The sequence below is a fragment of the Zosterops lateralis genome (genome assembly GCF_965231275.1).
Source record: "Zosterops lateralis genome assembly, chromosome: 2".
Lineage (NCBI taxonomy): Eukaryota > Metazoa > Chordata > Aves > Passeriformes > Zosteropidae > Zosterops > Zosterops lateralis.
Window position 1 is genome coordinate 40,492,471 of NC_139763.1, and position 23,339 is coordinate 40,515,809.

Sequence of the window (23,339 nt, forward strand, 5' to 3'; positions counted from 1 at the left end):
ATTTAAACAGTGCATCAAAACCTACAATTCAGACTGGCATATTGTTAACTATAGATATGAAGATTACTCAGGAGAGTTTCGACAGCTTCCAAAGTAAGTGTTACTTAGTTTATTTAGTGGTAGGATAAATTGAAATTGTGAAGGAAGTTCGCATTTTATGTAGATTTATTCATTAGAGAAATATATCAATATCTGTAATATGTAAACTGAAATATGCTATATCCATGGTTAATGGTCAGTAGAGATGATAAAGACTTGTTGCATAGAATTGATGAACTTGAACGCATAATATCATTTTAAACCATTTTCTGGGAAGGTACTGTAATAACATTGCCTTATTAACAGGCAAGTCAAAACAAGACATTGTATCATTGACAATGTGAATTTAAGTATGACAACTAAAACAGGCTAATGTTTAGATGAACCTAAAATGGTAATATCCTGTTTTCATCACTTCAAAAGCAGCTTTTGGAGCGGCCTTTAGGAGCTTGGGGAATAGAACCTAACTGAGATGGTTAGAGCAGGTTTTCACAGGATGATTCAAAGTAAAAGCCTAACTGACATCTGTTAGGAACTTTCTAAACCATCTGCTAGAAAAATGTTTTCCCACTTTTTCAAAATATTCTAGGAAGAGTATAGAGATTAGAACACCAATTCTAAGAATGTCTGAGAGTAGCTAAGTACTCTGAATACCCAAGCTCTGGAAGATCTATGTCTTCCCTAACTGCTCTCCTGCGTCTGTCAGCTAAGAAATAGTTACCTTGCCCTGCGGAGCTTTTTGATCTACTCATGGGTTTTGTACAAGTCAGCACCTGGTTTTCACTTACCCTGAACAGAAACCACAATAGGAATTTAAAAAAATGACTTTTCCTGCAAGGAATCAGTGGTTGCAGGTATGAATTCTTACTCATAAGCAATTAGGAGTGCAGTGAATGACAAGGCGTTTGTTCTCTTCAGTTACACATTAGGACTGTGACAAGCAGAACAGAAGGGACATGGCGGCCAGATGTACAAATGAGGAAAATAGCTTTCTAAGAAATGGAATTAATGAAAAATACATGCTTTTACTTTGTTATTCTTGTTCTTTTTGCTCTTCAGCAGGAAAAGAGTGTCTTAATTTTTGCATCAATAAAATATCTAACTATTTACAAAATTCCTAGTACTTCAGAAGCTTTTTCTTTTGTAGTAAAGGGACTAAGCCAGACAAGCTTCCTGTTCATTTATATGAAGTGGATGAAGAAGCGGATAAAGATGAGGTGAGATAATAGCAATTCCTTACTTTCATTTTCGTTAAAGAATGTTGGGTGTGTAGATGTTGTGAGTTTGGTTAAGTGTTGATGTAAGTACATGAAAACAGAGATTAGATTGAACTACCTTATTGGGAAACAAATCAGTTATTTTACCTATCTCCTTTCAAATAACCTTGTTCTCTGGAGATCTGTCTCCAAAGAAAAAGTTTTGACAGATAATAAAATTGAAGTTTTAGTACTTGATGACATATATTCCTTCAGCTGTCATAAAATATGTTTTATACTGTGTCTATGTAGATAGATTTCCAGGGAGAAATGTTTCGTGCAGTTTAATCATGGAATTGAGTAAAATTGTAGGTGAATCTGTTCCAGCACAACAACAGCACACCCACTTCAGCATGGATGAAAGTGTAGCATACAGTGTGGACTTAAATCAGTTCATCACAAATTTGAGTATAGGATAATACTGGAAGAGCTATCATAGAAACAAAAGCTAAAAAAATTGACTAAAACTCCAAGATATTTTCTTTTGTGTCATTGACTTAGGGAGAGATGTATAATGTCAAGCAGTTTTCAAGTATATTTCAAATGCCAAAGACTTTTTTTTAGCAACAGCCTCTGTTATATTTGTGATTTATTTATTTTTACCATACCCTGTTTCAAAACACATTTTAAATGCCACTGTTTTCTTATGAGTACTTGAGCTCTTACATCTTAAACAAGAATTAAAATAATTTTTCTATTTTGTGGTCTTTACCTCCTTTTTACTTTACTTTTAAATTCCTGGTGTTCAGAACTGCTGCTTATGAAATGAAAGGATTAAATATGAAGAAATTGTTTGACAAATTCATCTGAGTAGATAGATTACCAGTCAGAGAGACCTAGACTGACATTTATCCAGCACCGCTATTAATCTGCACTGTGATATTTGCTTTGAAATAGCTTTAGGCATCTATATCCAAAACTTCCTATTTGTAGGATGGGAATAATTATGATTACTGTTATACTGACATTTAAAAGACTTGGCATTATTTACTGTGATAATACTTCTGACAACAGAAGTGTTTTAGAAAACAGTGAGGTAAACACTAAAAAAATTAAATGGATATATAATTGACTATAATTCTTACCAGGAAATACATTATGGGTAGAGTTAGTTAAACACTTAAAAACTATAATTTGACTATCAGCGGGAAGTATGTGTTTTGCTAGGAAGTGTAAGTAGAGAGGACTGCCTGTCCTCTCTCCTTACAGGAACAGGGTATTTCTTTCAGAAGTACAATCACTGGAAGAGAGGTCTGCTACTCTTTGAGGAACTTGAAAAATAAACACAAGAAAAAGACATGCTAGGAGGAAAAGGGAAGTTAGTGGGACAATAGAGTGGGGGGGACATATATTCTTTCATCCAGGGAAGACTTAATGCAAGAGGTGTTTCTTTCAGACATTAATATCTTTCTATGCCAAAAAGCACAGATGCAAACCTTAGATTGAAAGTTGTTCGGTGTTTTTGTTTCGCTTTTGTTTGTGTTTGAAGAAAGATGATTTATTAAGAGAACGATAGAAAACAAAAAGCTACAAGTGATTAAAAATTGAAGGAAAATCAGATAAAGATTAGTTTATTCACACATCATTGAAAAGGAGAAAATTACCTATCCAGAAACTAATTTGGGCTATCAGGCCATCAGGTTGATGTTTGCAAATGGAATTTTTCAGTCTGGTATGGGATTGTTTTTGTTGAAACAGTCGCTGTTGAAGTAAACTTTGGAGCTAAGTTTGTGGGAAAGATCGCTTAAAAAAGTTCAGCACAGTGTGCAGCAGTAATGATAAAAGTGAGGAAATTACCTTACCAGTTGGAAACAGGAAGTATGTTTTCAGTGTAAGAGTTGTGTGTTAACAACTGGATCCTGGGTTCCTTTGTATTAACAGATGGTCAGCTGGAAAGATTCAGTAGCTTTTTGGCTCTGTAGGCAGGAATTCTGCCTGACAGAAAGAAATGGTGTAACTAGAGAGGCCCAAATGACCCTCAGTTTTATTGCTAGAAAACAGCATGCAGCTCATGAGAGAGTTGGGAAATTGTGCACCTCAGAGACTGGGGACTGAAGTCTTAATAGAGCTAAATCTTATTTTTTCTTAACTCAGGTAATGAATGAATTTTATAATCATGTGAGGTGATCCTATGAATGGTTCGTGCAATTACAGAAAAGCATTGGTTGTTTTGTGCCAGGTTTTGGCAGTAGCTCATTATCTACTCATTGTCTTATACTTGTAAAGGTGATTTACACCCATCCTTTCCTTGGGGATAACTCATGCCAGGGAAGGTGAAAAGTCGTATAGAGTCATACTGGAAACCCAGTGTTTTAAGTTGTGTTTGTATCTTTATTCTTGTACAAGAAAGATAGTTATCTAGGTAACAGAACAGTAGTGGAGACTAATTACTTGAAAATATGAAAAAAAGGTGACTGTGTTGCTTGGACAGTGAAAATTTACTGAGCATTTCTGTACTACGCCTTTGGGCCATTATATCAGATGCTCTGACTGTTGATGACCATGTCATCCTTACTGGGCTTACTTCAATAGTGCAATGCTGACTATAAATTTTAAAAGGTCAGATTGATGCATCTTTTGCCTTCTGTTCACAGTTTTTTGAAGTTCACATGTGCATATGCTTATGAGTATGCAAGCTAGACAGACTAAATAAGCTGTAAATCAATTACCTAGTAACTTCTTACAGAATGTTCCTTGATTCAGTTCCAGAAACAGATTCATGTTATTCCAAGATTTTGGTTTAATGTTCAGTTGTTAAACTAGTGCCTTTCTCCCCATTATGTAATCAGTTTTTGTTGCATGTTTTCTTAACAGCCAAGAAAAGGAATTAAAAAGTACTTGAGGTACTCAAAGATGTTTTGTGAAACTTTTTTTATTAATTAATTAATTAGCTGGATGCTCAGCTAATTCTGAATGTTTCAATAAAAAAATACCAGGAGTATCTCTCCTCTAGATGGATGAAAATCCTCCTACATGTCTAATTCATTAGTAGTTTTGTTTCAAAATGGGCTACATCAACTGGAAACCATGGTAATGTCAGCTTCATAGTACTCTAACAGATTACTTGGAATTGGTGACTTAATATTTATTCTGTGGCAGTTATAAATCTGTCTTTTTGTTCTGTTTTGATAGCAGAGTACTGCTTTTTGGTAGTTGTTAACATCCTAAGTTTTTTGATGCAGTAATTCAGTTCCCTCCACTGGCAGATGGATGTGGTGTACAGGCAGTGGGTGTGATATGTGATGCTTGCATTGCATCTGCTGTTTGTGAACCTGCCTTCGCTGCCAAGTTCAGTCTTGTTCTCTCTGCAGAGCTTGGATTCTGATCTGTAAAAAGGCAGATCCAATTCAAGGATTAGTTCTGTGTAAATTCTTAGGAAAGTAAGGCCTTTGAAGTACTGTATGTAGAGCAAAATGGTTGGAGAAATCTTGATTGAAGTTTTGGATAAGCATGTGTTTGCATTGTTCTTTCTGGCAATAGAAATTGGTAAAAAATCTTACACTCTGTGGAAAAGCTTACAAGGTAAATGTAAGTAAATGTTTTAAGTTTTGATTGTTTGCTCATTCTCCTGTTTCATTTGGATTTGTCTTGACAAACATTTAGCTATCTATAGGCTGGATCATCCTGTTGGCTGTAGATAAAGCTTGTAGAAGTGGCCAGATTACATATTAAAAGTTAGATGAGGTCTATCTCATCCCAGGTCTTTAAATAAAAAAATGGAAAAGCTATAGAATTTCAGCAGGGGCTCATGGTACATTATTATCATTATGTTATGAACATAGTTATTCCAACTTCTAAAATGGCTTCTGAAATTATTGATCAATACTACATGGACTGTGATGCAAAATTAACCTTCACTTTTTTCTTCTTTTTTTCTTTCTTCTTTCCCTGTATTCCTTGCTTCATCCAGGATGCAGCATCTCTTGGGTCTCAGAAGGGTGGAATAACAAAACAAGGATGGCTGTACAAAGGCAACATGAATAGTGCAATCAGTGTGACAATGAGAGTAAGTTTAAGAATATCTTACCAAAACCTGAACACTGATTTTAAATATCCCCGTGCTTTGGAGAGGTCAATTTGTGGTATGTGGTTTAGTTCTGAAAAAAAAAATTGTATGAAAAGAAAGAAGAAAGCTTGTATGTACTTCATATATCTGTAACCTTGCTTTTGTTTTATTATATGTAAATCAGGGAAAAAGAAGTTATGAAAAATCTAGTATGTGGGAGGAGTTAAATTTTTCTAACTGTACCCTGGTGTGATTTTAGTGGAAAAGGGACTGTGTAATATGGGGATGTAGGGAGTGGGGGTGCTATTTGTTTCTATTACTATATTTTATATAAAACTATGATTCTTTAATTTGCCTCATTTATATTATAGAGTCAGTTTTAAATACCTTTCAGTAGGTCAAAAATAATGTCAATTGATATAGTACAATCATGCTGCAGATATCATAAGTTAATTTTTTAAATTAAGAGTTTATATTTTCTCTTCTGCAGATACTGATTATGTCATCTATAAATAAAAGGTTTTTTTCTATGTAAATAGCACTTATGAGTAATAAGCTAATTAATACTAGTGTTGTCACTGTTCTTCTTGCCTCTTTTCTTTTCACTAGTCATTTAAAAGAAGATTTTTCCACTTAATCCAGCTTGGTGATGGATCCTATAATCTCAATTTCTACAAAGATGAAAAAATATCAAAAGAACCTAAAGGATCAATATTTCTAGATTCATGTATGGGAGTGGTTCAGGTAATTATAATTATTCTGCCTGTTTGCTAATTAATTCTGTATTTATTAGCAAGTGAAGTTTTATTTAAAATATAGATTAGTGTTGTTGAATGTAGATAAGTACCTATTATGCAGAGGAACAAATAGCCACTTGCCAAAGCAGTGAACAAGATTTCTAAGGGAAATGCACAAAGAACCCCAAACTTGGCAAAGTAATGACAGCATAAAATTGAAGTTTATTTCAGTTAGATTTTTGTGCTTGCATGAGCTGTAAAATGTTTTTCATAGCTTCTTGTGTGGGATTTTTGTTGCGAGAATTGTATTGAATTCAAACACCCTTCCAGATGCTTTCGTTTGACCTTTAAAATGTTACTTTTCTGTGCTTTTCTTTATTTTGAAAAGTTAAGGGCTTTGGTAAAATGTTTGTTAGTAGAAAGTGCCAAAGAAAAGATTATTTTTCTTTTTTTGTGATTCTGCTGTGTATTTATAGTACAGCATGTAACTGTTCCGTTAGGCACAGCATACCTGGAAAAACCCCATGAGTCTTAGGGGTTTTTTGAGCTTGTACAGAAATAGACAAAGTTTAATAAATATGTATTGCTTAAATAATATTCTTGTAATATAAAGTTGCTTGAAGATTTACACAAAGAGATAAAACAACTTTACAGAGGATTTCGCCCCCCCAAATATTGTAGTATTGTTTTTTTGATACACATTTAATAGGCAACTCCTATGAAAATCTTATAACTGTAATAAATTTTATCATTTTGCAAGTTCTGTATATAATTTTACAGGAAATACTCTGCCTTAGAGACACAATTCTGGCCAACTCCACTGAAAGGAATTTAATTTGTGTTTTTAAAACAAGCCAGCAGACATAAAAGTGGTTCCTAAACATGACTGTAGTCTCATCAATATATACAAATACTCATGGAGGGTGCAAAGAGGGCAGAACCAGACTGTGCTCAGTTGATGCCCAGTGACGGGGCTGGAGGCAACAGGCACAACCTGAACAACAGGGGGATCCCTCTGAACATCAGGGAACACTTTTCATTGTGAGGGTGACAGACCACTGGCACAGGCTGCCCAGAGAGGTTGTGGAGTCTCCATCCTTGGAGATCCTCAAAAGCTTCTTGGCCACGATCCTGTGCTAATTGGCTGTGTTTGAGGGAGGGAGTGTTGGATGAAATGACGACCAGAGGCCTCTTCTAACCCCTAACCATTCTATCATTTTAGGATTTAAAACCTGAAAATCTCTTTTCCTCATACATACTTTCATACTGTTCCATACTTCCTGTTCCATCAATTCAATCCAATTACCCTCAAGTTTCCTCAGACTCTGCCAGAAGCTTGCTTTTTAAAACAAACAATGTATTACTGTTCCTTTGTTCTTCTGCGAGTAGAACTGATACAGGCATCTTTAAAACTGTACTTTGGATGCTTTAAAATTTATAGTTGGCTGTGTCTCTAATGCTGTACTATATTGCACAGTGTACGTCTTGGCACCCAGTCTTCAAAACTGCATGTAAAAATTTGAGACTAGTTATGAATTGGCATCAGGTGCAAAGTCAAAACCAGTTAATGCTCACTTCCAAGAAACCAAGTAGTCATTCAGTGGCTAGAATAAAGGGGTTTGGAAATAACTGTTGTCTTCACTTGAATTTCTGGTGGGAGACAAGTAAATTCTGATTTAAACTATCAAATATTGTACATAATGCCCCTATTCTGGGCATGTTATTTTATTATCTTATAATAAAATATCTATATCATTCTATATCCTTTCTGGATGACCTTATGGTTTTACTGTTGCTTATTATTGGTGTTGAATTAACATTTAACTCATATGGGAAAAAGTGGTAGTGGTGTCTACACAGTAGAAATTGCACTCCCATTTAACAGAAGAGGAATATAAAGGAAAATAATTATAGAGAATCCAGCTGTATTACTTTTTAAGTAGTCTGACATGGAATTCATAGAAATGGTTTTTCTTAGGTCATTATGCTTCCAAGCTTTTGCTCTCAGAATGAAACTACTTGTTTCAGAGTCAGTATTTTTAATGAGGGGAGATAAGTTCCTATTGCATTGCTGTAACACTTTCCTGGTTTGTGTTCATTCAGTGCATTTGCTTACTTATTTTTTCAAAGGCAGTAGATGCTTGAGAAAAAAATACTGACTTCACTTATAGACATGAAGTTAGACCAGAATATGCTTCTTCATCAGAATTTGTATCAAGAGAAATGCTGAATTTGTGCAATAAGGAGGTTTTGTTTGGTTGAGGATTTTGATTTGGGTGTATTTCTTTTTTTCTCCAAACTTAAATAGAGAATGGAATTCTTGGAATTCTGTTTGGTGTTTTTGGATCTGGTTTTGTTTTTTGGGGGTTTTTATTTTAATACTGAATTATACAGTGACTTTTCTGATCAGAGATGTGGAGCGCATCATATATGCAGTGTATCTATTCACACATCCAGCCATATATAGCAGTACAGTTGCTCTAATTCAGTGTTTTGTGAGAGCTGAGATCTGTGACATCTACTGCCTGTGTCAAGGTTTTATGCTGTGAAACACAGAGGTTACTTTTCTCAGGCTTTTGCATTTATTTCAGCACTGATTTCAACTGGTAAGTTGAAAGATTTCAATTGCAAGATTGACATAGGTCTGAAGTTCACACTTTTGTTTGTATCCTTGACAGAAACTCAATTTTGGTAGAAAGCTGATTGTTTTGTCAGCAAGTAGTTAGTCTGTTAATTGAAGAATCTGAGATACAGTGAAACTAAAATGTAATTTGACATTTAATTTAACTTAAACAAAAAATCCCCCAACCATTATTGTTTATCTAATGCATTATCAATTTGTAAAACTAAATTGTTGATAATACAGAATTTTCATTTAAGACTTCTGAATTCATTCCCAGAAACATGAGTCAGACTAAGTAGCATTTCAAACCCTGGTTTAAATTGTGCAGAGAAGGATGACAGAAATGGTTGTGGAAAAAAGGAGGAACTTATTCCCAGCTTTATGTATAGCTGTATGACTAAAAATATCAGAGCATTTGGGGTTGATGTAGGTTATAATAAAATCCCAGTCTGCAAACAGTTGTCACTCAAATATAATAGTGTTTTGGGCTTTTTCTTTCCTTTTTTTTTTTTTTTTCAGTAGGCATTAGTTAGCTTCATTTCTAGGTGATCTGAGTACATAAAGAATTGATATTTGGAAATTGCATCTTCTGGGCTTTTATAAAATGATTGTAAGCAGAATGGTGACTGATGGAATGATGGAAGACAGGCTGTTCTCTTTCCTACTTGCACTTGTTGCAGTCCTACAAATAACTTCAAAAGGTCAAATGTCAGCAGAAAGTGTCATTGTGATACATTTTTTCAAAATATCAAACTGTATTTTTGTATAGAATATCTGAAATATGTATAACTTCCTTTGGTGGTGGTTAGACAGTATGTGAAGTGCTACACAGGTCTTTTATTTTCTTATAGAACAATAAAGTCAGACGTTTCGCATTTGAACTCAAGATGCAAGACAAGAGTAGTTTTCTTTTAGCTGCAGACAGTGAGCTTGAAATGGAAGAGTGGATAAACACTCTGAACAAAATCCTTCAGCTAAACTTTGAGGCTGCAATGCAAGAAAAAAGAAATGGCGAGTCTCACGAAGGTAAGCAGGGTTTCTAGCAAGGCTAATGTTATGTGACATGTCTTCTTACAAGCATTTTGGAAAGAAAGGCTTTAATGTGGCTAATTTTTTTTTTGTTTTCCTTAGTCATAAAAATTACAGATCTTTTTACTGTCCACTTCAACTGATGAGCCTTTTGACCTTCTGGACATTAAAACAGTACTGTTCTCTGTTGATTCAAGTTGAGTCAAGTCCAGAAGATAATTACGAGACTGATTTAAGTCTAGAAAAGTAGATCCCACAATGTGAAATCAGTACTGAGACAGTTTAGGGAAGAAAAAAAACTTTAGGATGGACTTGTTTTGAAATGTGTAAAATGCTACAGAAAAAGAAATACTCTGTTCTGTGGTCACTCTAGGTAGAAATCGTGGTTACAGCATGGGGCTTAAATTTAAATATAATTCCCTTGACCACAAATATTTCCTGCAAGAATTGAAATAGACTGCTTGGGTGTAGAATCCTCTCTGTTGGAGGCCTTTAAGAATAGGTAAGGCAGATATCTGTAAGGAATGTGATGTATGTCACCAGTATTTCAGTGACAAAAGGATAGTCTAGATGTCCTCTCATTCACTTTTCTTCTTGAGAGTGGATGAGGAGGGAAACTGGTGTGAAACCAACTGTATGCATATCCAGAACAACCTGGAGAACAACAGAAGGTTGTTTTTTTACAGATAGTACAAAGTACCAAAAGGGATCATTAGAGTTTAAAATGAGATATCACAGTCTTCAAAGACTGTCAAAATTTATGTGATGTTTGCAACAAAAGCAAATCTGAAAAGGAGAAGCATCTAGCTCTGGGAAAGACATTTTAGTCTGTGTTCCTTAGTTGACCTTAGCACTGCAAGATGTTTATAGCTAACTGAATGGCTGCTTTGTAAATCTAGTAACTGTTAGTGAGTAGAGCTGGGAACCTAATGAACAGAGGGAACTTGTTTGGAAATCAAGTTACAATGCATTGTGGAAAGAGTAAAAAGAGTAATGTAAGTTTGTGCACTGAGTATCTGCTTGCCCCATGCAGATATCAAAATTAAAATTAAAGATGTGTTCTGGTAAGATTAGAAATAACTGCTACTTTAATGATTTTTATAACTAGTTAGATCTTTCAAGAAATCACTGCCTCAAAATGAGGCAGTTGTCTACAACCTATTTATGTTAACAGTTGTCATTTCTTAGGGGGGTAGGAGATTAAAAAAGATGAAATTCTTTTGCTATAAAGTTTTGTGAGCACTTTGGAACTTTTGTATTTATTTTAAAATTAGATTTTATAATTTCAGATGATGAACAAAGCAAACTGGAAAGCTCATCAAGTAGTTTTGATAACTACTATCCTGAAATTGCCAAGGTAATATATATTGTAAATGTCAACTTGGGATATAAAGTACTAAACATAAGTTAGCCACATGAACTTTCTGTAAGGGTAAGGCATTGGCTTGTAGCTTCCAGTCAATTTGTGGTGCTTGGAAAGCTTAGAAGCTCTTTTGTGAATAGGTGTGGTTATTGAGCTTCTTTATTTTCTGCTTTTGGAAGGAAACGAGGTACTGTCTTGAGGTTTCCTATATCAATCTTAATATGCTGTTTAAATGCCACGTATCTTACTATTTTATTATTTTATTAATTCGTTATATTTTGTATTGGTTAATAAACCATTCAGGTAAGTGTTCAAGTGTTTCCATAGAAATCTAGTTATACTGAAGTCAATTTTTATTTTTAGATTGAAAAATCCAGAGCAGCTTAATAGCAGTGATGAAGTGAATGTATTTTAAGATGTTTGTGTTTATAATGAACTGGCAGGTCCATGGATGCTTCCTGTGTTGCCATGGTTCTTGCTTTTCAATTTTGTTCTTACAGAAGTGTGATAGAAACAAGCATGAAATAAAATGCAGCCAAATAGAAAATAACAGTAACTCTTCCTCAGCCCATTTGCAGACTTTGTTTCAGTTAAATCAGTGAGTTGTGTGTTGCAGTTGGTTTTGTGAGTTTTATAAGGGAGAAATTTTTGTTAAATCACCCAAGAACTGAAACTGGTGGCGTTTTTTATTGAAGCTGCAGAATCCAAACTCGTTCCTGTAACTTTGTTACTCTTTCTTCTGTGTGGTACAGCCTGGACTATTGAAACTTTTCTGCTTGACCATTCTCTGGAATGTTCTCCCTTTCTTTTCAGAGGATCTGCCTGAGCTAGTAACTCCTCCTGAAGGTAGTGCAGCTTATGAACTGAAAATAAGCAAACCAAATTCTATCTACTACAGTAGCTAACATATCAAAGAATCCGGTCAGAATATACTAACAAGCTTTTAGCACCCAAATTGGTTGGCTGACTTAATCCTTTCTGTTACCACTTTGTAATCTATTTAGCACATGTACACAAAAAGCTGTTATGTGATAATCTAGCTCCAGCTATGGCTGTACTTGGAAATTAATTGGGATTTTGGTGCATATAATCAAGGCTTCTTTGGAAGGGCTGTAAGCATCAAACATATGTGCATGAGGCTATGAAAATTTATTTCAGAAATAAATATGAAATTAGATGCTCTTACTGTGTGGAAGATTCTTCTTTCTTTATAGTCAGTTATTATAGTGCTTATGGTCCATATTCCTTCCAGAGGGAACTTTATTTCAGAGCTGCAGCACCTGCATATAGTTTTAGTATTACAGTTGCCACTTCCTGTTTCCATAACTTTTGGATCAGAAGCATGCAGCTCTTAAAGCTCATTACTTTTTACAATTATTATTTTTGTGCAGCTCTTTAAGCACTGGCATGTTTTATTTTTATTACTTATTCCATTGTTATAACCTGTTTATATTTCTGTTTCCTTCAAAATGTTTTTTTTTTTTTTTTTTAGTTTCCCCCTCTAATTCATCTTCACTAAACATTGCTTTTCTAAATAATTTGCTCTAATGTATTTTCCTAGCCTTTTTGTTTCCTGAGGAAAATTGCAGGGAAAACTCTGCCCATTTACATTACTCTTTGTGTCTTAACTTGATTGCTTTATATAAATTACGTTTGGAGGATATTTTGTCCTTTATTCTTTCTTGCCTTGTCTTTTCAGCTGTTGTTTGGATTTGGTTCTTTTTCCCCAGTGGAAGCCTTGCAAGGCATTGGACTTTCTTTTAGAAGAGGTTATAGCTGCTCTATTATTTTTGTTGGTTCTAGGAGGAGAATTTCACAATAGCTGACCTCATATCCTTATGAGGAGAGAGAAATTCCTTCAGGGGTGATTGTAGAGCACCTGACAGTAGGGGAAAAAACAGACTTCCTAGGAAGGGTTTAACCCTTGTGAGTACGTGCATCTCCAAGCCTTCATTTTTCTATCAATAGCTGGTAGTTTATAACATAAACTAAGATGGTATTTTGCACTTCAGTGCATAGATGTGCACTCATCTATCTCAATCTGTCTTTCCTTCCTATTTCATGTTCATTTATCTGTACTTTAACTACCAAGAGTGAATGAAGGGGTTTTGTAATAGATTTTTTTTGTGGCTGTTTGGGGTTGTTTGTTTTTGTTGCATTTATTAATCTTAAAATAAATTAGACCTCTGAAATAGCTGTGACTGTCATGATCAGTATTCTCAAGTACCTCGTTTACTCTTGTTGGTCCCAGAATACCTTGAGGTGGGAAAATAATGTCTCAATTTTACAGATGAGGGAACAAAATCACTGCTGTGCTATAGACAGGGTTCATGGTAACATGCATTTTCAGTTCCTGAGTTCTGACAACTGCCCCTGATCTGTCAGTCAAAAATGCACATAATCATCTGGTCTTTGTGCACAAAACACTAAAGAATATAAAACTATTCAAGGTGCTTTAGATGAAGCAGTTTCTGTCTAGCTCATATGGCTAGGTAATCTTCCTCCTCAGTTCTTGCCAGTAAATATTACCTTTACAAAACATGCACACAACTTTATTGCCATCCTTAAACTTTTTCACATTTCCTATATTTCTCAATTATACCAGTTGTACAACAAGTTAATTCTGTCTGTACTCTGCTGATATTGAGTATCTGAGTCGTCTTTCACAGCAACTCTCCTTTTATCTTCTTTTTGTGTTAAAGTTAACAAAGTAAAGTAAATGAAAACCACTGGAGCATTTATATTCAAAATAGCACCTCAGAAGTTTTTCTTCTATAATACATCCTTTAAGCCAAATTCTTTTTAAAATTCCTGTTACCCACCTAAAAATAGGGTTATAAGCTCTTAGAGATTGTTCTTTTATTTTGCTTTGTTTTTTTTTTCTCTTGAGACATAGTAAAAGTTGCTTCAGTCTCCAGCAAAGCAGATGTAGACAGTAGATCACTTCCTGCTGATGGTCAGTGATGAACATTTTGGGTTTGTAACTTCTTTTAACCCATACAGGCTGATCCAAAAAGAACACCTGCCTGTAATGTAGTATTTTGTATCCTTGTTTAGCCAGCTGCTAATTTAAGAATGGCATTTCTCCTGCATGGGTAATTTTGGTACATGCATCTGTTCATTTGTCATGTCCTGTGACTTTAAAAATCATAGAATGCTCTTTAAATAATACCTTTTTCAAACAAAGGTAAGCTATGTATACCATCAGTTTTTACATTCTATTTTGTTCCACTTCACTTTTGTTTTATTGTTAATAGATAGATATCCACAAATCCCAGGCAGTGTACAGTGAACTCTGGAAAGTAAATTTAAATGTGAGGGGTTTATCTTTTGCAAGTTTTTGCATTTTCTCCAGCTGCCCACAGGAAAACCACTTCTTTGGCAGGAGAGCTCAAAAAAAGTTAAAAAAAAAAGGAAAAGCAACCAAGAAAAAGAAAAAAGAAAGCAAGCTATGATAGTGTTTCTTAATTTAGGTGATCTGTTGTTTCCTGAGCAATCTTACGGTCTCAGGATAGCTCTGAGCTTTAACCTGCAGTCATACAATATGTTTTTATTTAAGTAAAATAGGATTGTGCAAGTTATTGTTTAAGGAGGCAGATATATAAATTACACTGAAGTGTACTTCCCATGAGCTTGGAAGGTTATATGTTGCTGATGTAAGGTTTTATACTTCTAGGGCTGGAAAAAAGCATTAGAAGAAGCTTTTACTTTGTGCCTAGTCATGTTTGATCAATGTAAACTAAGAAGGTACAAAGCTCAGTAAGAGAGAAATGAATGCATGAATCAAAAGTGTGTGGAGCTTTGAACATCACACAAAAAAGCATGAAATTAAAGCCCACTTTAATAGTGTGATATCAAGACTTTTTTTCTTATTTTGAACAGAGTACCAGAGAAGCAGAAATCAAGCTGAAAACTGAGAGCAGAGTTAAACTTTTTGCCTTGGATCCAGATGCACAGGTTAGACTTCTTACAAGGAAGCAGGGGTATTTTATGTTGATCCTTTCCAGATGAAAGCAAACTTACATTAATTTTTCTTTTCTCTTTTTAAAGAAACTTGACTTTTCTAGCATTGAACCAGAAGTGAAGCCATTTGAAGAGAAATTTGGAAAAAAAATTCTTGTAAAGTGCAATGATTTATCGTTTAATTTGCAAAGCTGTGTTGCAGAAAATGAAGAAGGACCAACAACAAATGTAAATAATTAATCTAATTACTTTCTGTTAATTTGGAAATGAATGTCCTAATGTTTGGTTGGCACTATCCTTAATGGTAGAGATTCCTTGCTGTGATTGAGAAATTTATATTATGGGAATTTTTACTCTTTAAATCAAAATGAAGGCCTAAATCCTACAGAAAGTAACTTTACTGTAAATAATTTTGTTGTGTGGTGGAGGGAGAAATTTTTCTTTTATTTTCTTTTACATGTTGTCAGTAATACCTAGGCTGATGGCGATATGTGTTCATGAAAATATTACTTACCTTTTTTTATGCACATTTTTATAGTGATCTAGATGCCAGCACTGACCCTTGATTATCTTTTTGTTTTTTTTAATGTCTAGGTAGAACCTTTCTTTGTCACACTGTCACTATTTGATATTAAAAACAACAGGAAGATTTCAGCAGATTTCCATGTTGATTTGAACCATGCCTCAGTAAGGCAAATGCTGTCCAGTACATCTCAACAAATGGTGAATGGCAGTGGTGATAGCTTACACAGAATTCAGGACGTTCATGAAACTGTCTTGCAATATCCAAAGCAGGTAAGAACTAGGAACCTGAAGAACTAGTAGGATTTTGGATACAAGTTTCCTACTTTATTTCATTGGCTTTCTATTATGTGATGTAAAATGTGCATTTTCCTTCTGTATTTATCTCTCGTTTTATTTCTAGGGAATATTCTCAGTCACATGTCCTCATACTGACATTTTCCTTGTGGCTAGAATAGAAAAGGTATTACAGGGAAGTATTACACATTGTGCTGAACCATATATGAAAAGTTCAGATTCATCAAAGGTATGTAATTTTCTTCTGTGGTGTGAAAAAAATGCTGAGGCAAACCAGATTGATTTCAAATTAATATGTATAAATCAAAATGTTCATTTTTTTATAGTAAATTTATGTAACTGGATAAATTGATTTAGTAAGTTGTAGTTACTTCTAGTAAGCATTAGTACATTATAGATAAAGGAACATTTTATTGGAAACATTTATTTCACTTGTTATAATTGTGACAATGTAATTTTTAGAATGTCTCTAGTGTAAACTGTTTTGACAAAAGAATATTGGACTTTAGTGTAAAAGTTGAGTTGAAAATTGTTGAACAGTGAAATATTAAATATAGATCATAACTGTATGTCTCTCTTAGTTAATGCATCTTACTTAGAGTAATGTAGCTGACATTTTCTTTGTCTCACTTTTTGGTGCCAATAGTTTACTGTTACTTTATCTGTCCCTTGCTGGTTTTTTCCTCCAGAACCACTGAGATCATTAAGCTTCTGGTTTTATGTATAAAATGCTTTGCAGATTTGATAGAACCCCAAATGACTTCTGGAAATAATCTACTGGAACATCTTAAGTTTCCAGGAATCTAGGATGGCATAACATTGTGATGTTCTCTGAAACATATCTACAGAAAGTTTTGTTACTGCCTACTTCTCATTTGTCAGTTAAGAAGAAGCAGAGGTTCCATTTTTTTGGTTTACAGTTGTGCTTAAATAGCCAGACCAGCATACAAGAGAAAAGAGTTTTTGTAAGCAGTGTCAGCTACTGTTGATGTTCTGCCTGTTTTCAGTTTTCACCTAAGAAGAAACAGTTAACTTTCAGTCTCTGCAGGGCAACAGTGTTCTTTCCTACAAATTTGGTGCTGGCTAAGCTGCATGTAAAAAACCTGTATTTTTCACTTGGTCTTAATATAGATCATCCTACTGATTTGTTTTTCCAGGAATGTGTGTGTTATTTTTTTTTACCCCAGCTATTGTTGGGAAGCAAGCAGCTTTTTATTTTAGCACTCTGGTTTTGATGTTGACTGTTACTGATTTAAAATAAACCTGAACTGAGTGTAGGTGATTTTGGTGTCCTTGGGCCTGAGCCACGTGGAGAGGTTAAGTAAGCCCAGGTGTTCCACATTTAATGCTGAGTTCTGAACTTGTAGTTGCCCTGTACAATGGGAGTAGACAATAGGAATGCTCATGGTTATATTAGCTTAGGCTTTCTGGCATTCAATTGCATATAATTTTATACAAATGAATGCTTAGTTTGAATTTTTCTTCTGTTCTTGTTCTCAGGGACTACACTGTATTAATCTGAAACAAAATAGAACAGTACCAGCTATATAGGCCTCCATGTGGGTCTATTGTAGGGAGCAAGCAGGGAACTAGAACTTGCTCCCTACAATAAAATTACTAAAAGTAAAAAAAAATTACTACTCTGTACAAGAAAAAGGGAAGATGGAAGCAGCATATCCTATAGCAAAAAAAAAAAAAAAATCACTTTTCCTCCCCTTACATGTTGAATACAGTGATCTAATGATCATTGCTTTACCAAGGTTTTGTGCTTCTGAGTGCTATTTCCCCCTTTTTACAGGAAAGGTAATGGAGAGTTCTCTCAAACACACTAATAGAATCAGCTCTTTATAGTATCAACAGCATAGATCAGGAATAATATTCAGGAAATTTTACTCTGTAGGTAGTTTTGCCTCTGGCAAAGAGTTTTGCTCTGTGTGGACACATGTGAAAAGCTGATTTCTGGAAGAGAGAAGGCCAAGTGGTTCAGCTCTGTGTTGAATATCTCAAACCAATGGGTTTCTAACTCTGAATGTTGTATGTGTTGGTTCTGGATAGTGGAGTTTTTTGTTCATTTGAGTGTTAACAAAATCAAGAATTTAAACTTTTAATGGGAGCAATGTTGCAATGTCCATACACAGGGTTGTTCATGTGATCTTCACACAACTCTTCCCCATAGTCTGTGTGTATTTGTAGTAAAGTCTTGCAGAGTGTTGTAGTATTTATTCTGCAGGAATGTGCTCTGGTACATAGCCTGAGCAGTGGATATAGGGGGGGAGCAAGTGAGAGGGGAAATGTTGGGGGTTTTTTTGGAGCTGGAGTTTTATTTTTAAAAACCCTAATATTTCTCATGCTTAATTAAGTATTTCTTATTGGAGGAAGTGTAGATGGGTCTCTGTTTTCATCCATGAAATGCTGTGGAGTCAGCAGGCTGTGCTTAACCTGAAATGAATATTTAAGAGGCATTATTAGTGGTTGTCTTCCCCTCACATACTTAGGATTAATCAATAATCTTCTAAAGAAGATTTTCTAATTCATATCAGTGTCAATATGTGGGTTTTTTTCTTGTGTACTAATGGTTCAGACAAATGTAGCTTTTCAAATATGGCTATTTCTTATGTCCCTTGTAGGTTGCACAGAAAGTTTTGAAGAATGCTAAGCAGGCATGCCAGAGATTAGGTCAATATAGAATGCCTTTTGCCTGGGCAGCTAGGTGAGGACAAATCTTGTCAATCTGTATTTTTTTCCTAACTTTTCTCTAACATGGTTTTTTTGCATCTCCCTTCTTGTAAAACTTAATGGGCTATTTGAATTATTTCTTTCCTTTCAATTAACCAAAGATTTCCGACAAACTTGCACTTCAGCTCTGTAGTAGGAAAAAAGTTATAACCATTCCTTACATTATTATTCGAACTGTTGATATTGCCAGCTGTTTTCTGGTGTCAGTATTGTTTATGTTATTAAGGATGAAATGATTCACACTTACTTGTTAGACTGAGCTATTTATATAAGTAAACTCACCTATATATTATATTTATATAATTAAACTCACCTACAATGACAAGAATATTAAATGCTTAATGAATATTAATGAAGGATGGTGCAGTATATTCTGATCTGTAATAAAAGGTTTTCCTGAAATGAATTTCAATACTTTAATAAACTCAGCTTAAAGCAAGATTTTTACTTTCAGGACATTGTTTAAAGATGCCTCAGGAACCCTAGACAAAAATGCAAGATTTTCTGCTCTCTTCAGACAAGACAGTAATAAACTCTCAAATGAAGACATGCTGAAATTGTTAGCAGATTTCAGGAAGTAAGTCTGATTTTCTCACTTGAAGAAACAGAAACAAACCAACCTAAAACCCCTCACTCCTAACCCTAGGCCACACCATATTTTGTTATAGTCTTGAACTGGAACATCTAATGTTTTGATGTATGTATATATACATGTCTTTCACATCAAATATAGAATCTGTATAAATATAATTAAGGCCTTCAAATACGCTACAGATCTTTCTTTTATAGGGTTTGGGGGCTGAAGTATAATCCCACATGTAACGTGCAGTCAGCATCATATCCTGAAGTTTCTCTGTGCTAAGAGTTATGTTGGCACAATATGCTCTTCTGTTTCTCAAAGGAAAACAAGTATGAGCATAAATCATTTGTTCCCTGACCTTGGACAGGGGATGCTGGCTCTCAGGGAAAGAGATTCAAGCAAGTCTCCAGTCCACCTTCCTTGGGAATGCATGTGTCTCAGGATACCTAAATAATAGAACATTGATTATCTTTTTTTTACAAAGTACTCTTAAAGACTTCATCAGTTTGTGTGCAAGGCCTGTGAGTATATAACTGACAGATGACCATGTTCATGAAGTTGTTAATCCCCTTACTGAATAGGATGTAAAATAATAGAGCAAGGAGTTAATAGCAGGAGTGCTATTAACTTGAACTATCACTAAACACAAAAGGCACGGGCTATAGTTTCTTTCTTCTTATTTAGCAAATCTGATAAGGAGGTGAGGTTTATAATAGATATTTTAGCTCACTTTTAGCAAGTGGCTGAAGGTTTTGTTGAACTTGATGTAGCAGTGAAATTGCTCTATATACTGATACTTCTTGCCATTAATGCTGTTACTGGAATTGAAACAAACAGTAAATTAGCCACACTACTTTGTGAGTTAAGGAAGGGCTTTTGGTTATTTCAGCATCCTGTTTGTGGAACCATGTACAGTATTTCACAGGAATTATAGTAAGAAAGGGGTTCTAATGTCCAAGGCAAATCTATTGGAATTAGAATCCTGACTCCAACCAGAAGTTTGCTTCACAGCATGGGATTGCTTGTTGGGAAAACTTTGCATCCATTTGCTCTGCAATAATTTAAAAAAATCATGCTGCTGACTGTCTTTACTAATACAGGGTTCTGCATGGTTTTGGCATTGAAAATACTTTTACTTCATGTTTATGAAATAGCTACATGACAACATCTATAGTTGGTGGGTTTTGCAGGGTGAATTGTTCCCAAGTTTATCCTACTACCATGAATACTTATCAATGGCCACTGTGATTTAAAACTTATTTACAGATTCCCTCTTTGATGCAAATGACAGTGAGTTACTACATGGCAAAACTTGCCTTTGACAAAGTGTTTAATTTTGATTTAAATAAGGAAAAAGTCACGTATTTCTGTGACCTTTGACATATTATGTGTCAAGGTTTTTTTCCCCTCAGAATTTAAAGGAAAACAAAACTGTAGATCTAGGCAAAAAGCACAATCAGATCAGTCATGCACCCTCAAGCCACCTTTCCTCTCATACTCCTGTTTCAGGATATTACTTTTGCCTCTGTTTCCTATTATCTTTTTTTCTGGCATCTGATTTGCATTTAGCCTGACTTTGAGGTGGTTATTTTTTTTTTCCTTCCTACAGACCTGAAAAGATGGCCAAACTTCCTGTTATTTTAGGAAATCTGGATGTTACAATTGACAATGTGTCACCAGATTTTCCAAGTAAGTATTAACAAACACTGTTAAATGGACATTCAGGCTTCTTCCTCTTCAGTTCTTTATTTGTTTTTTTCAATGTATTTTCAGATTATGTTAACTCATCATACATTCCCATGAAACAGTTTGAAAACAGTACCAAGACACTCACAGCATTTGAAATAGAGGAGTTTGTTCCCTGTATACCAAAATGCACTCAGCCTTTTACCATCTACAACAATCATCTTTATGTTTATCCAAAGCACTTAAAATATGACAGTCAAAAGTCTTTTGCAAAGGTGAGTAGAAGAAACCTGTACCACCTTCTTTCTGAGATTTAGTTAAGATTGTTTACATATTTATTTTTGTGATGGTCCTTGTGATTAATTGCATGGCTTTATGTTTTTAACTACTGCTTTAGGCTAGAAATATTGCAGTGTGCGTTGAGTTCAAGGATTCTGATGAAGAGGATTCTTTGCCTTTGAAGGTCAGTCTTTTCATTTTTGTGGCTGATAGAAGTAAATAGTGAGCAGTTAGCTAAGTAACAGTAGTACTGGATTACTACTGGGATGATGGCTTGAGAGTGACTTCTGGATGGTTTGCTTGTTTCTGATAAAAGAGATTTCTAAAGAGTCCACAGAACATTTCATGTCTTTAATATTTTTTTACTGAAATTCCAGGAATGAACTTGTTGCAAACACGGGTAGCTTATACCTGCTCCTCAGGAGGGTAAAACATTAAAGATTTAAATCAACTGCAGAGACAAGCTCCATTTTATGAGCTATCACAATGTATAAAAGTGCCTGGAAGAACAGAAGTAGAAGAATGTAGAGACATCCTGAAGTGAAATCACAGTGTCAGCTCTGCTGCACAGCAGGCAGATTAAACATCATGTAAAGAAGCCTAATCAAACACAAGTTAAAATATTTCAAATTCTGGGTGAGACATTCTATGCTGAGAGTGAAAAAAGGATCACTGGGTCTTTTTGTTCTTTTTTCTTTTTCTCTATTCTTAGTGTATCTATGGTAGGCCTGGTGGACCAGTATTTACTAGAAGTGCATTTGCTGCTGTTCTGCATCACCATCAAAATCCAGAGTTTTATGATGAGGTAAGCTGCCTTTCTGAGGAGACTCTTACTAGGTTCAGTACTATGTAAGTTTCAAAATACAAGAAAATATTAGAAGATTGCAAAGTTCTCAGTTAAATCAGGTCCTCTTTCTAAGGACTTTTTAAAAGTTTTGTGTGTTTGATTTATGGTCTAGCTTCAAATAACATACAACCCAGAATTGCTTTTTAAATGTAAAACCAGTGACACATATCAGTGCTCTAGCTGAAAACTTCTACAGAGATTTCTTTGCCTTTCAGATTAAAATAGAATTGCCCACTCAGTTACATGAAAAGCACCATTTGTTGTTCACCTTTTACCACGTCAGCTGTGATAATTCAAGCAAAGGGAGTACAAAGAAGAAAGATGTTGTTGAAACACAAGGTTTGTACACTAATGCTTTACTTTCAGTAATTATTAGGGAAATTTTTTGAAGTATGCTTATCTGCTAACCCATAATTTTTGTGATCCATATATATATATATATATATATATGATGCTTTCTAATTACATAGTATTGACTGAAAGATTTAATAAAATATTTCTTCTAATTTAAATGTTTTAAATTTTGGTTTAGAGTGTCTATCGAATGTATAGTGTTTTTCAAAATCAATGATGATTACTTTGTGCTTTCAAAGCTTTGTAGTTGTGTGAGTTCAAATCATTTGGCCTTTACACTAACATTTTCTGTTTTATGAATTACACATCAGAATTATTTGGTAAGACTTTTGTTGTAAGGATGTATGTAAAATTTAATAATATTTAAAATTACTTGTCTTTTATGTTCTGTAGTGGGGTATTCCTGGCTTCCTTTGATAAAAGATGGAAGAGTGGTCACCAATGAGCAACAAATCCCTGTGTCAGCAAATCTTCCATCGGGCTATCTTAGTTATCAAGAAGTGGGTGTTGGAAAGGTATGTTGTAAAGATGGTTCTAATCTTAAAAAAGAACCCAAACATTGTGGAGAGAAGGTTTGATTGTAATTCCCCAGTCTGCTGCTAAGATCAAAGTAATTTTCTAGTAGAATTTATTTTCTTTCATAGTTGAAATGGAATTCTTAGCAAAAGTCAGATGTCTGACTTAGAGGAAACAAACAAACCCAGAGACATGGGGGACAAAAAAAGATGTATTAGGGCAGGTTGAGTCAAATTCTTATAAAAGTCAGAAAGTTAAGTTGTTACTTAATTACTTCTGTTGTTATTTAGCTGATACAATTAAGAAATGCTTATGTTTCATTTTCTGTAGTAATAATTAACCAGAAGTTACAGTAATTTTTAAACATATAAAATTATTTTGAGTTTATGAAGGTATGCAAATAATCTGAAGTCCTTTACTAAATTTTTTTTAGCATTTCATGCTGTCTCCTTTCAGTAAGTCCTTTATTCCTGAACAAGTCTTATTCTCACATCTTGATTTTTGTG

At 34.6% G+C, this 23,339-nt stretch overlaps 1 protein-coding gene across 6 annotated transcripts in view; it reads left to right on the forward strand.

Annotated features, from left to right (window-relative positions):
* DOCK9 (dedicator of cytokinesis 9) overlaps positions 1-23,339 on the forward strand; it is a gene marked incomplete at its 5' end in the record, with an annotated part of 111,962 nt that overhangs the window by 46,852 nt on the left and 41,771 nt on the right. For all 6 annotated transcript variants that reach the window (XM_083881766.1, XM_083881767.1, XM_083881762.1 and 3 more), the window contains 18 exons: positions 11-93; positions 1,187-1,256; positions 5,206-5,301; positions 5,911-6,045; positions 9,513-9,687; positions 10,980-11,047; positions 14,936-15,010; positions 15,104-15,244; positions 15,611-15,811; positions 15,942-16,064; positions 18,463-18,545; positions 19,026-19,148; positions 20,761-20,840; positions 20,925-21,112; positions 21,235-21,300; positions 21,829-21,921; positions 22,179-22,302; positions 22,711-22,832. In XM_083881766.1, the coding sequence (XP_083737892.1) occupies positions 11-93; positions 1,187-1,256; positions 5,206-5,301; positions 5,911-6,045; positions 9,513-9,687; positions 10,980-11,047; positions 14,936-15,010; positions 15,104-15,244; positions 15,611-15,811; positions 15,942-16,064; positions 18,463-18,545; positions 19,026-19,148; positions 20,761-20,840; positions 20,925-21,112; positions 21,235-21,300; positions 21,829-21,921; positions 22,179-22,302; positions 22,711-22,832 (2,046 nt within the window). The remainder of the gene's footprint in view (positions 1-10; positions 94-1,186; positions 1,257-5,205; positions 5,302-5,910; positions 6,046-9,512; positions 9,688-10,979; positions 11,048-14,935; positions 15,011-15,103; positions 15,245-15,610; positions 15,812-15,941; positions 16,065-18,462; positions 18,546-19,025; positions 19,149-20,760; positions 20,841-20,924; positions 21,113-21,234; positions 21,301-21,828; positions 21,922-22,178; positions 22,303-22,710; positions 22,833-23,339) is intronic.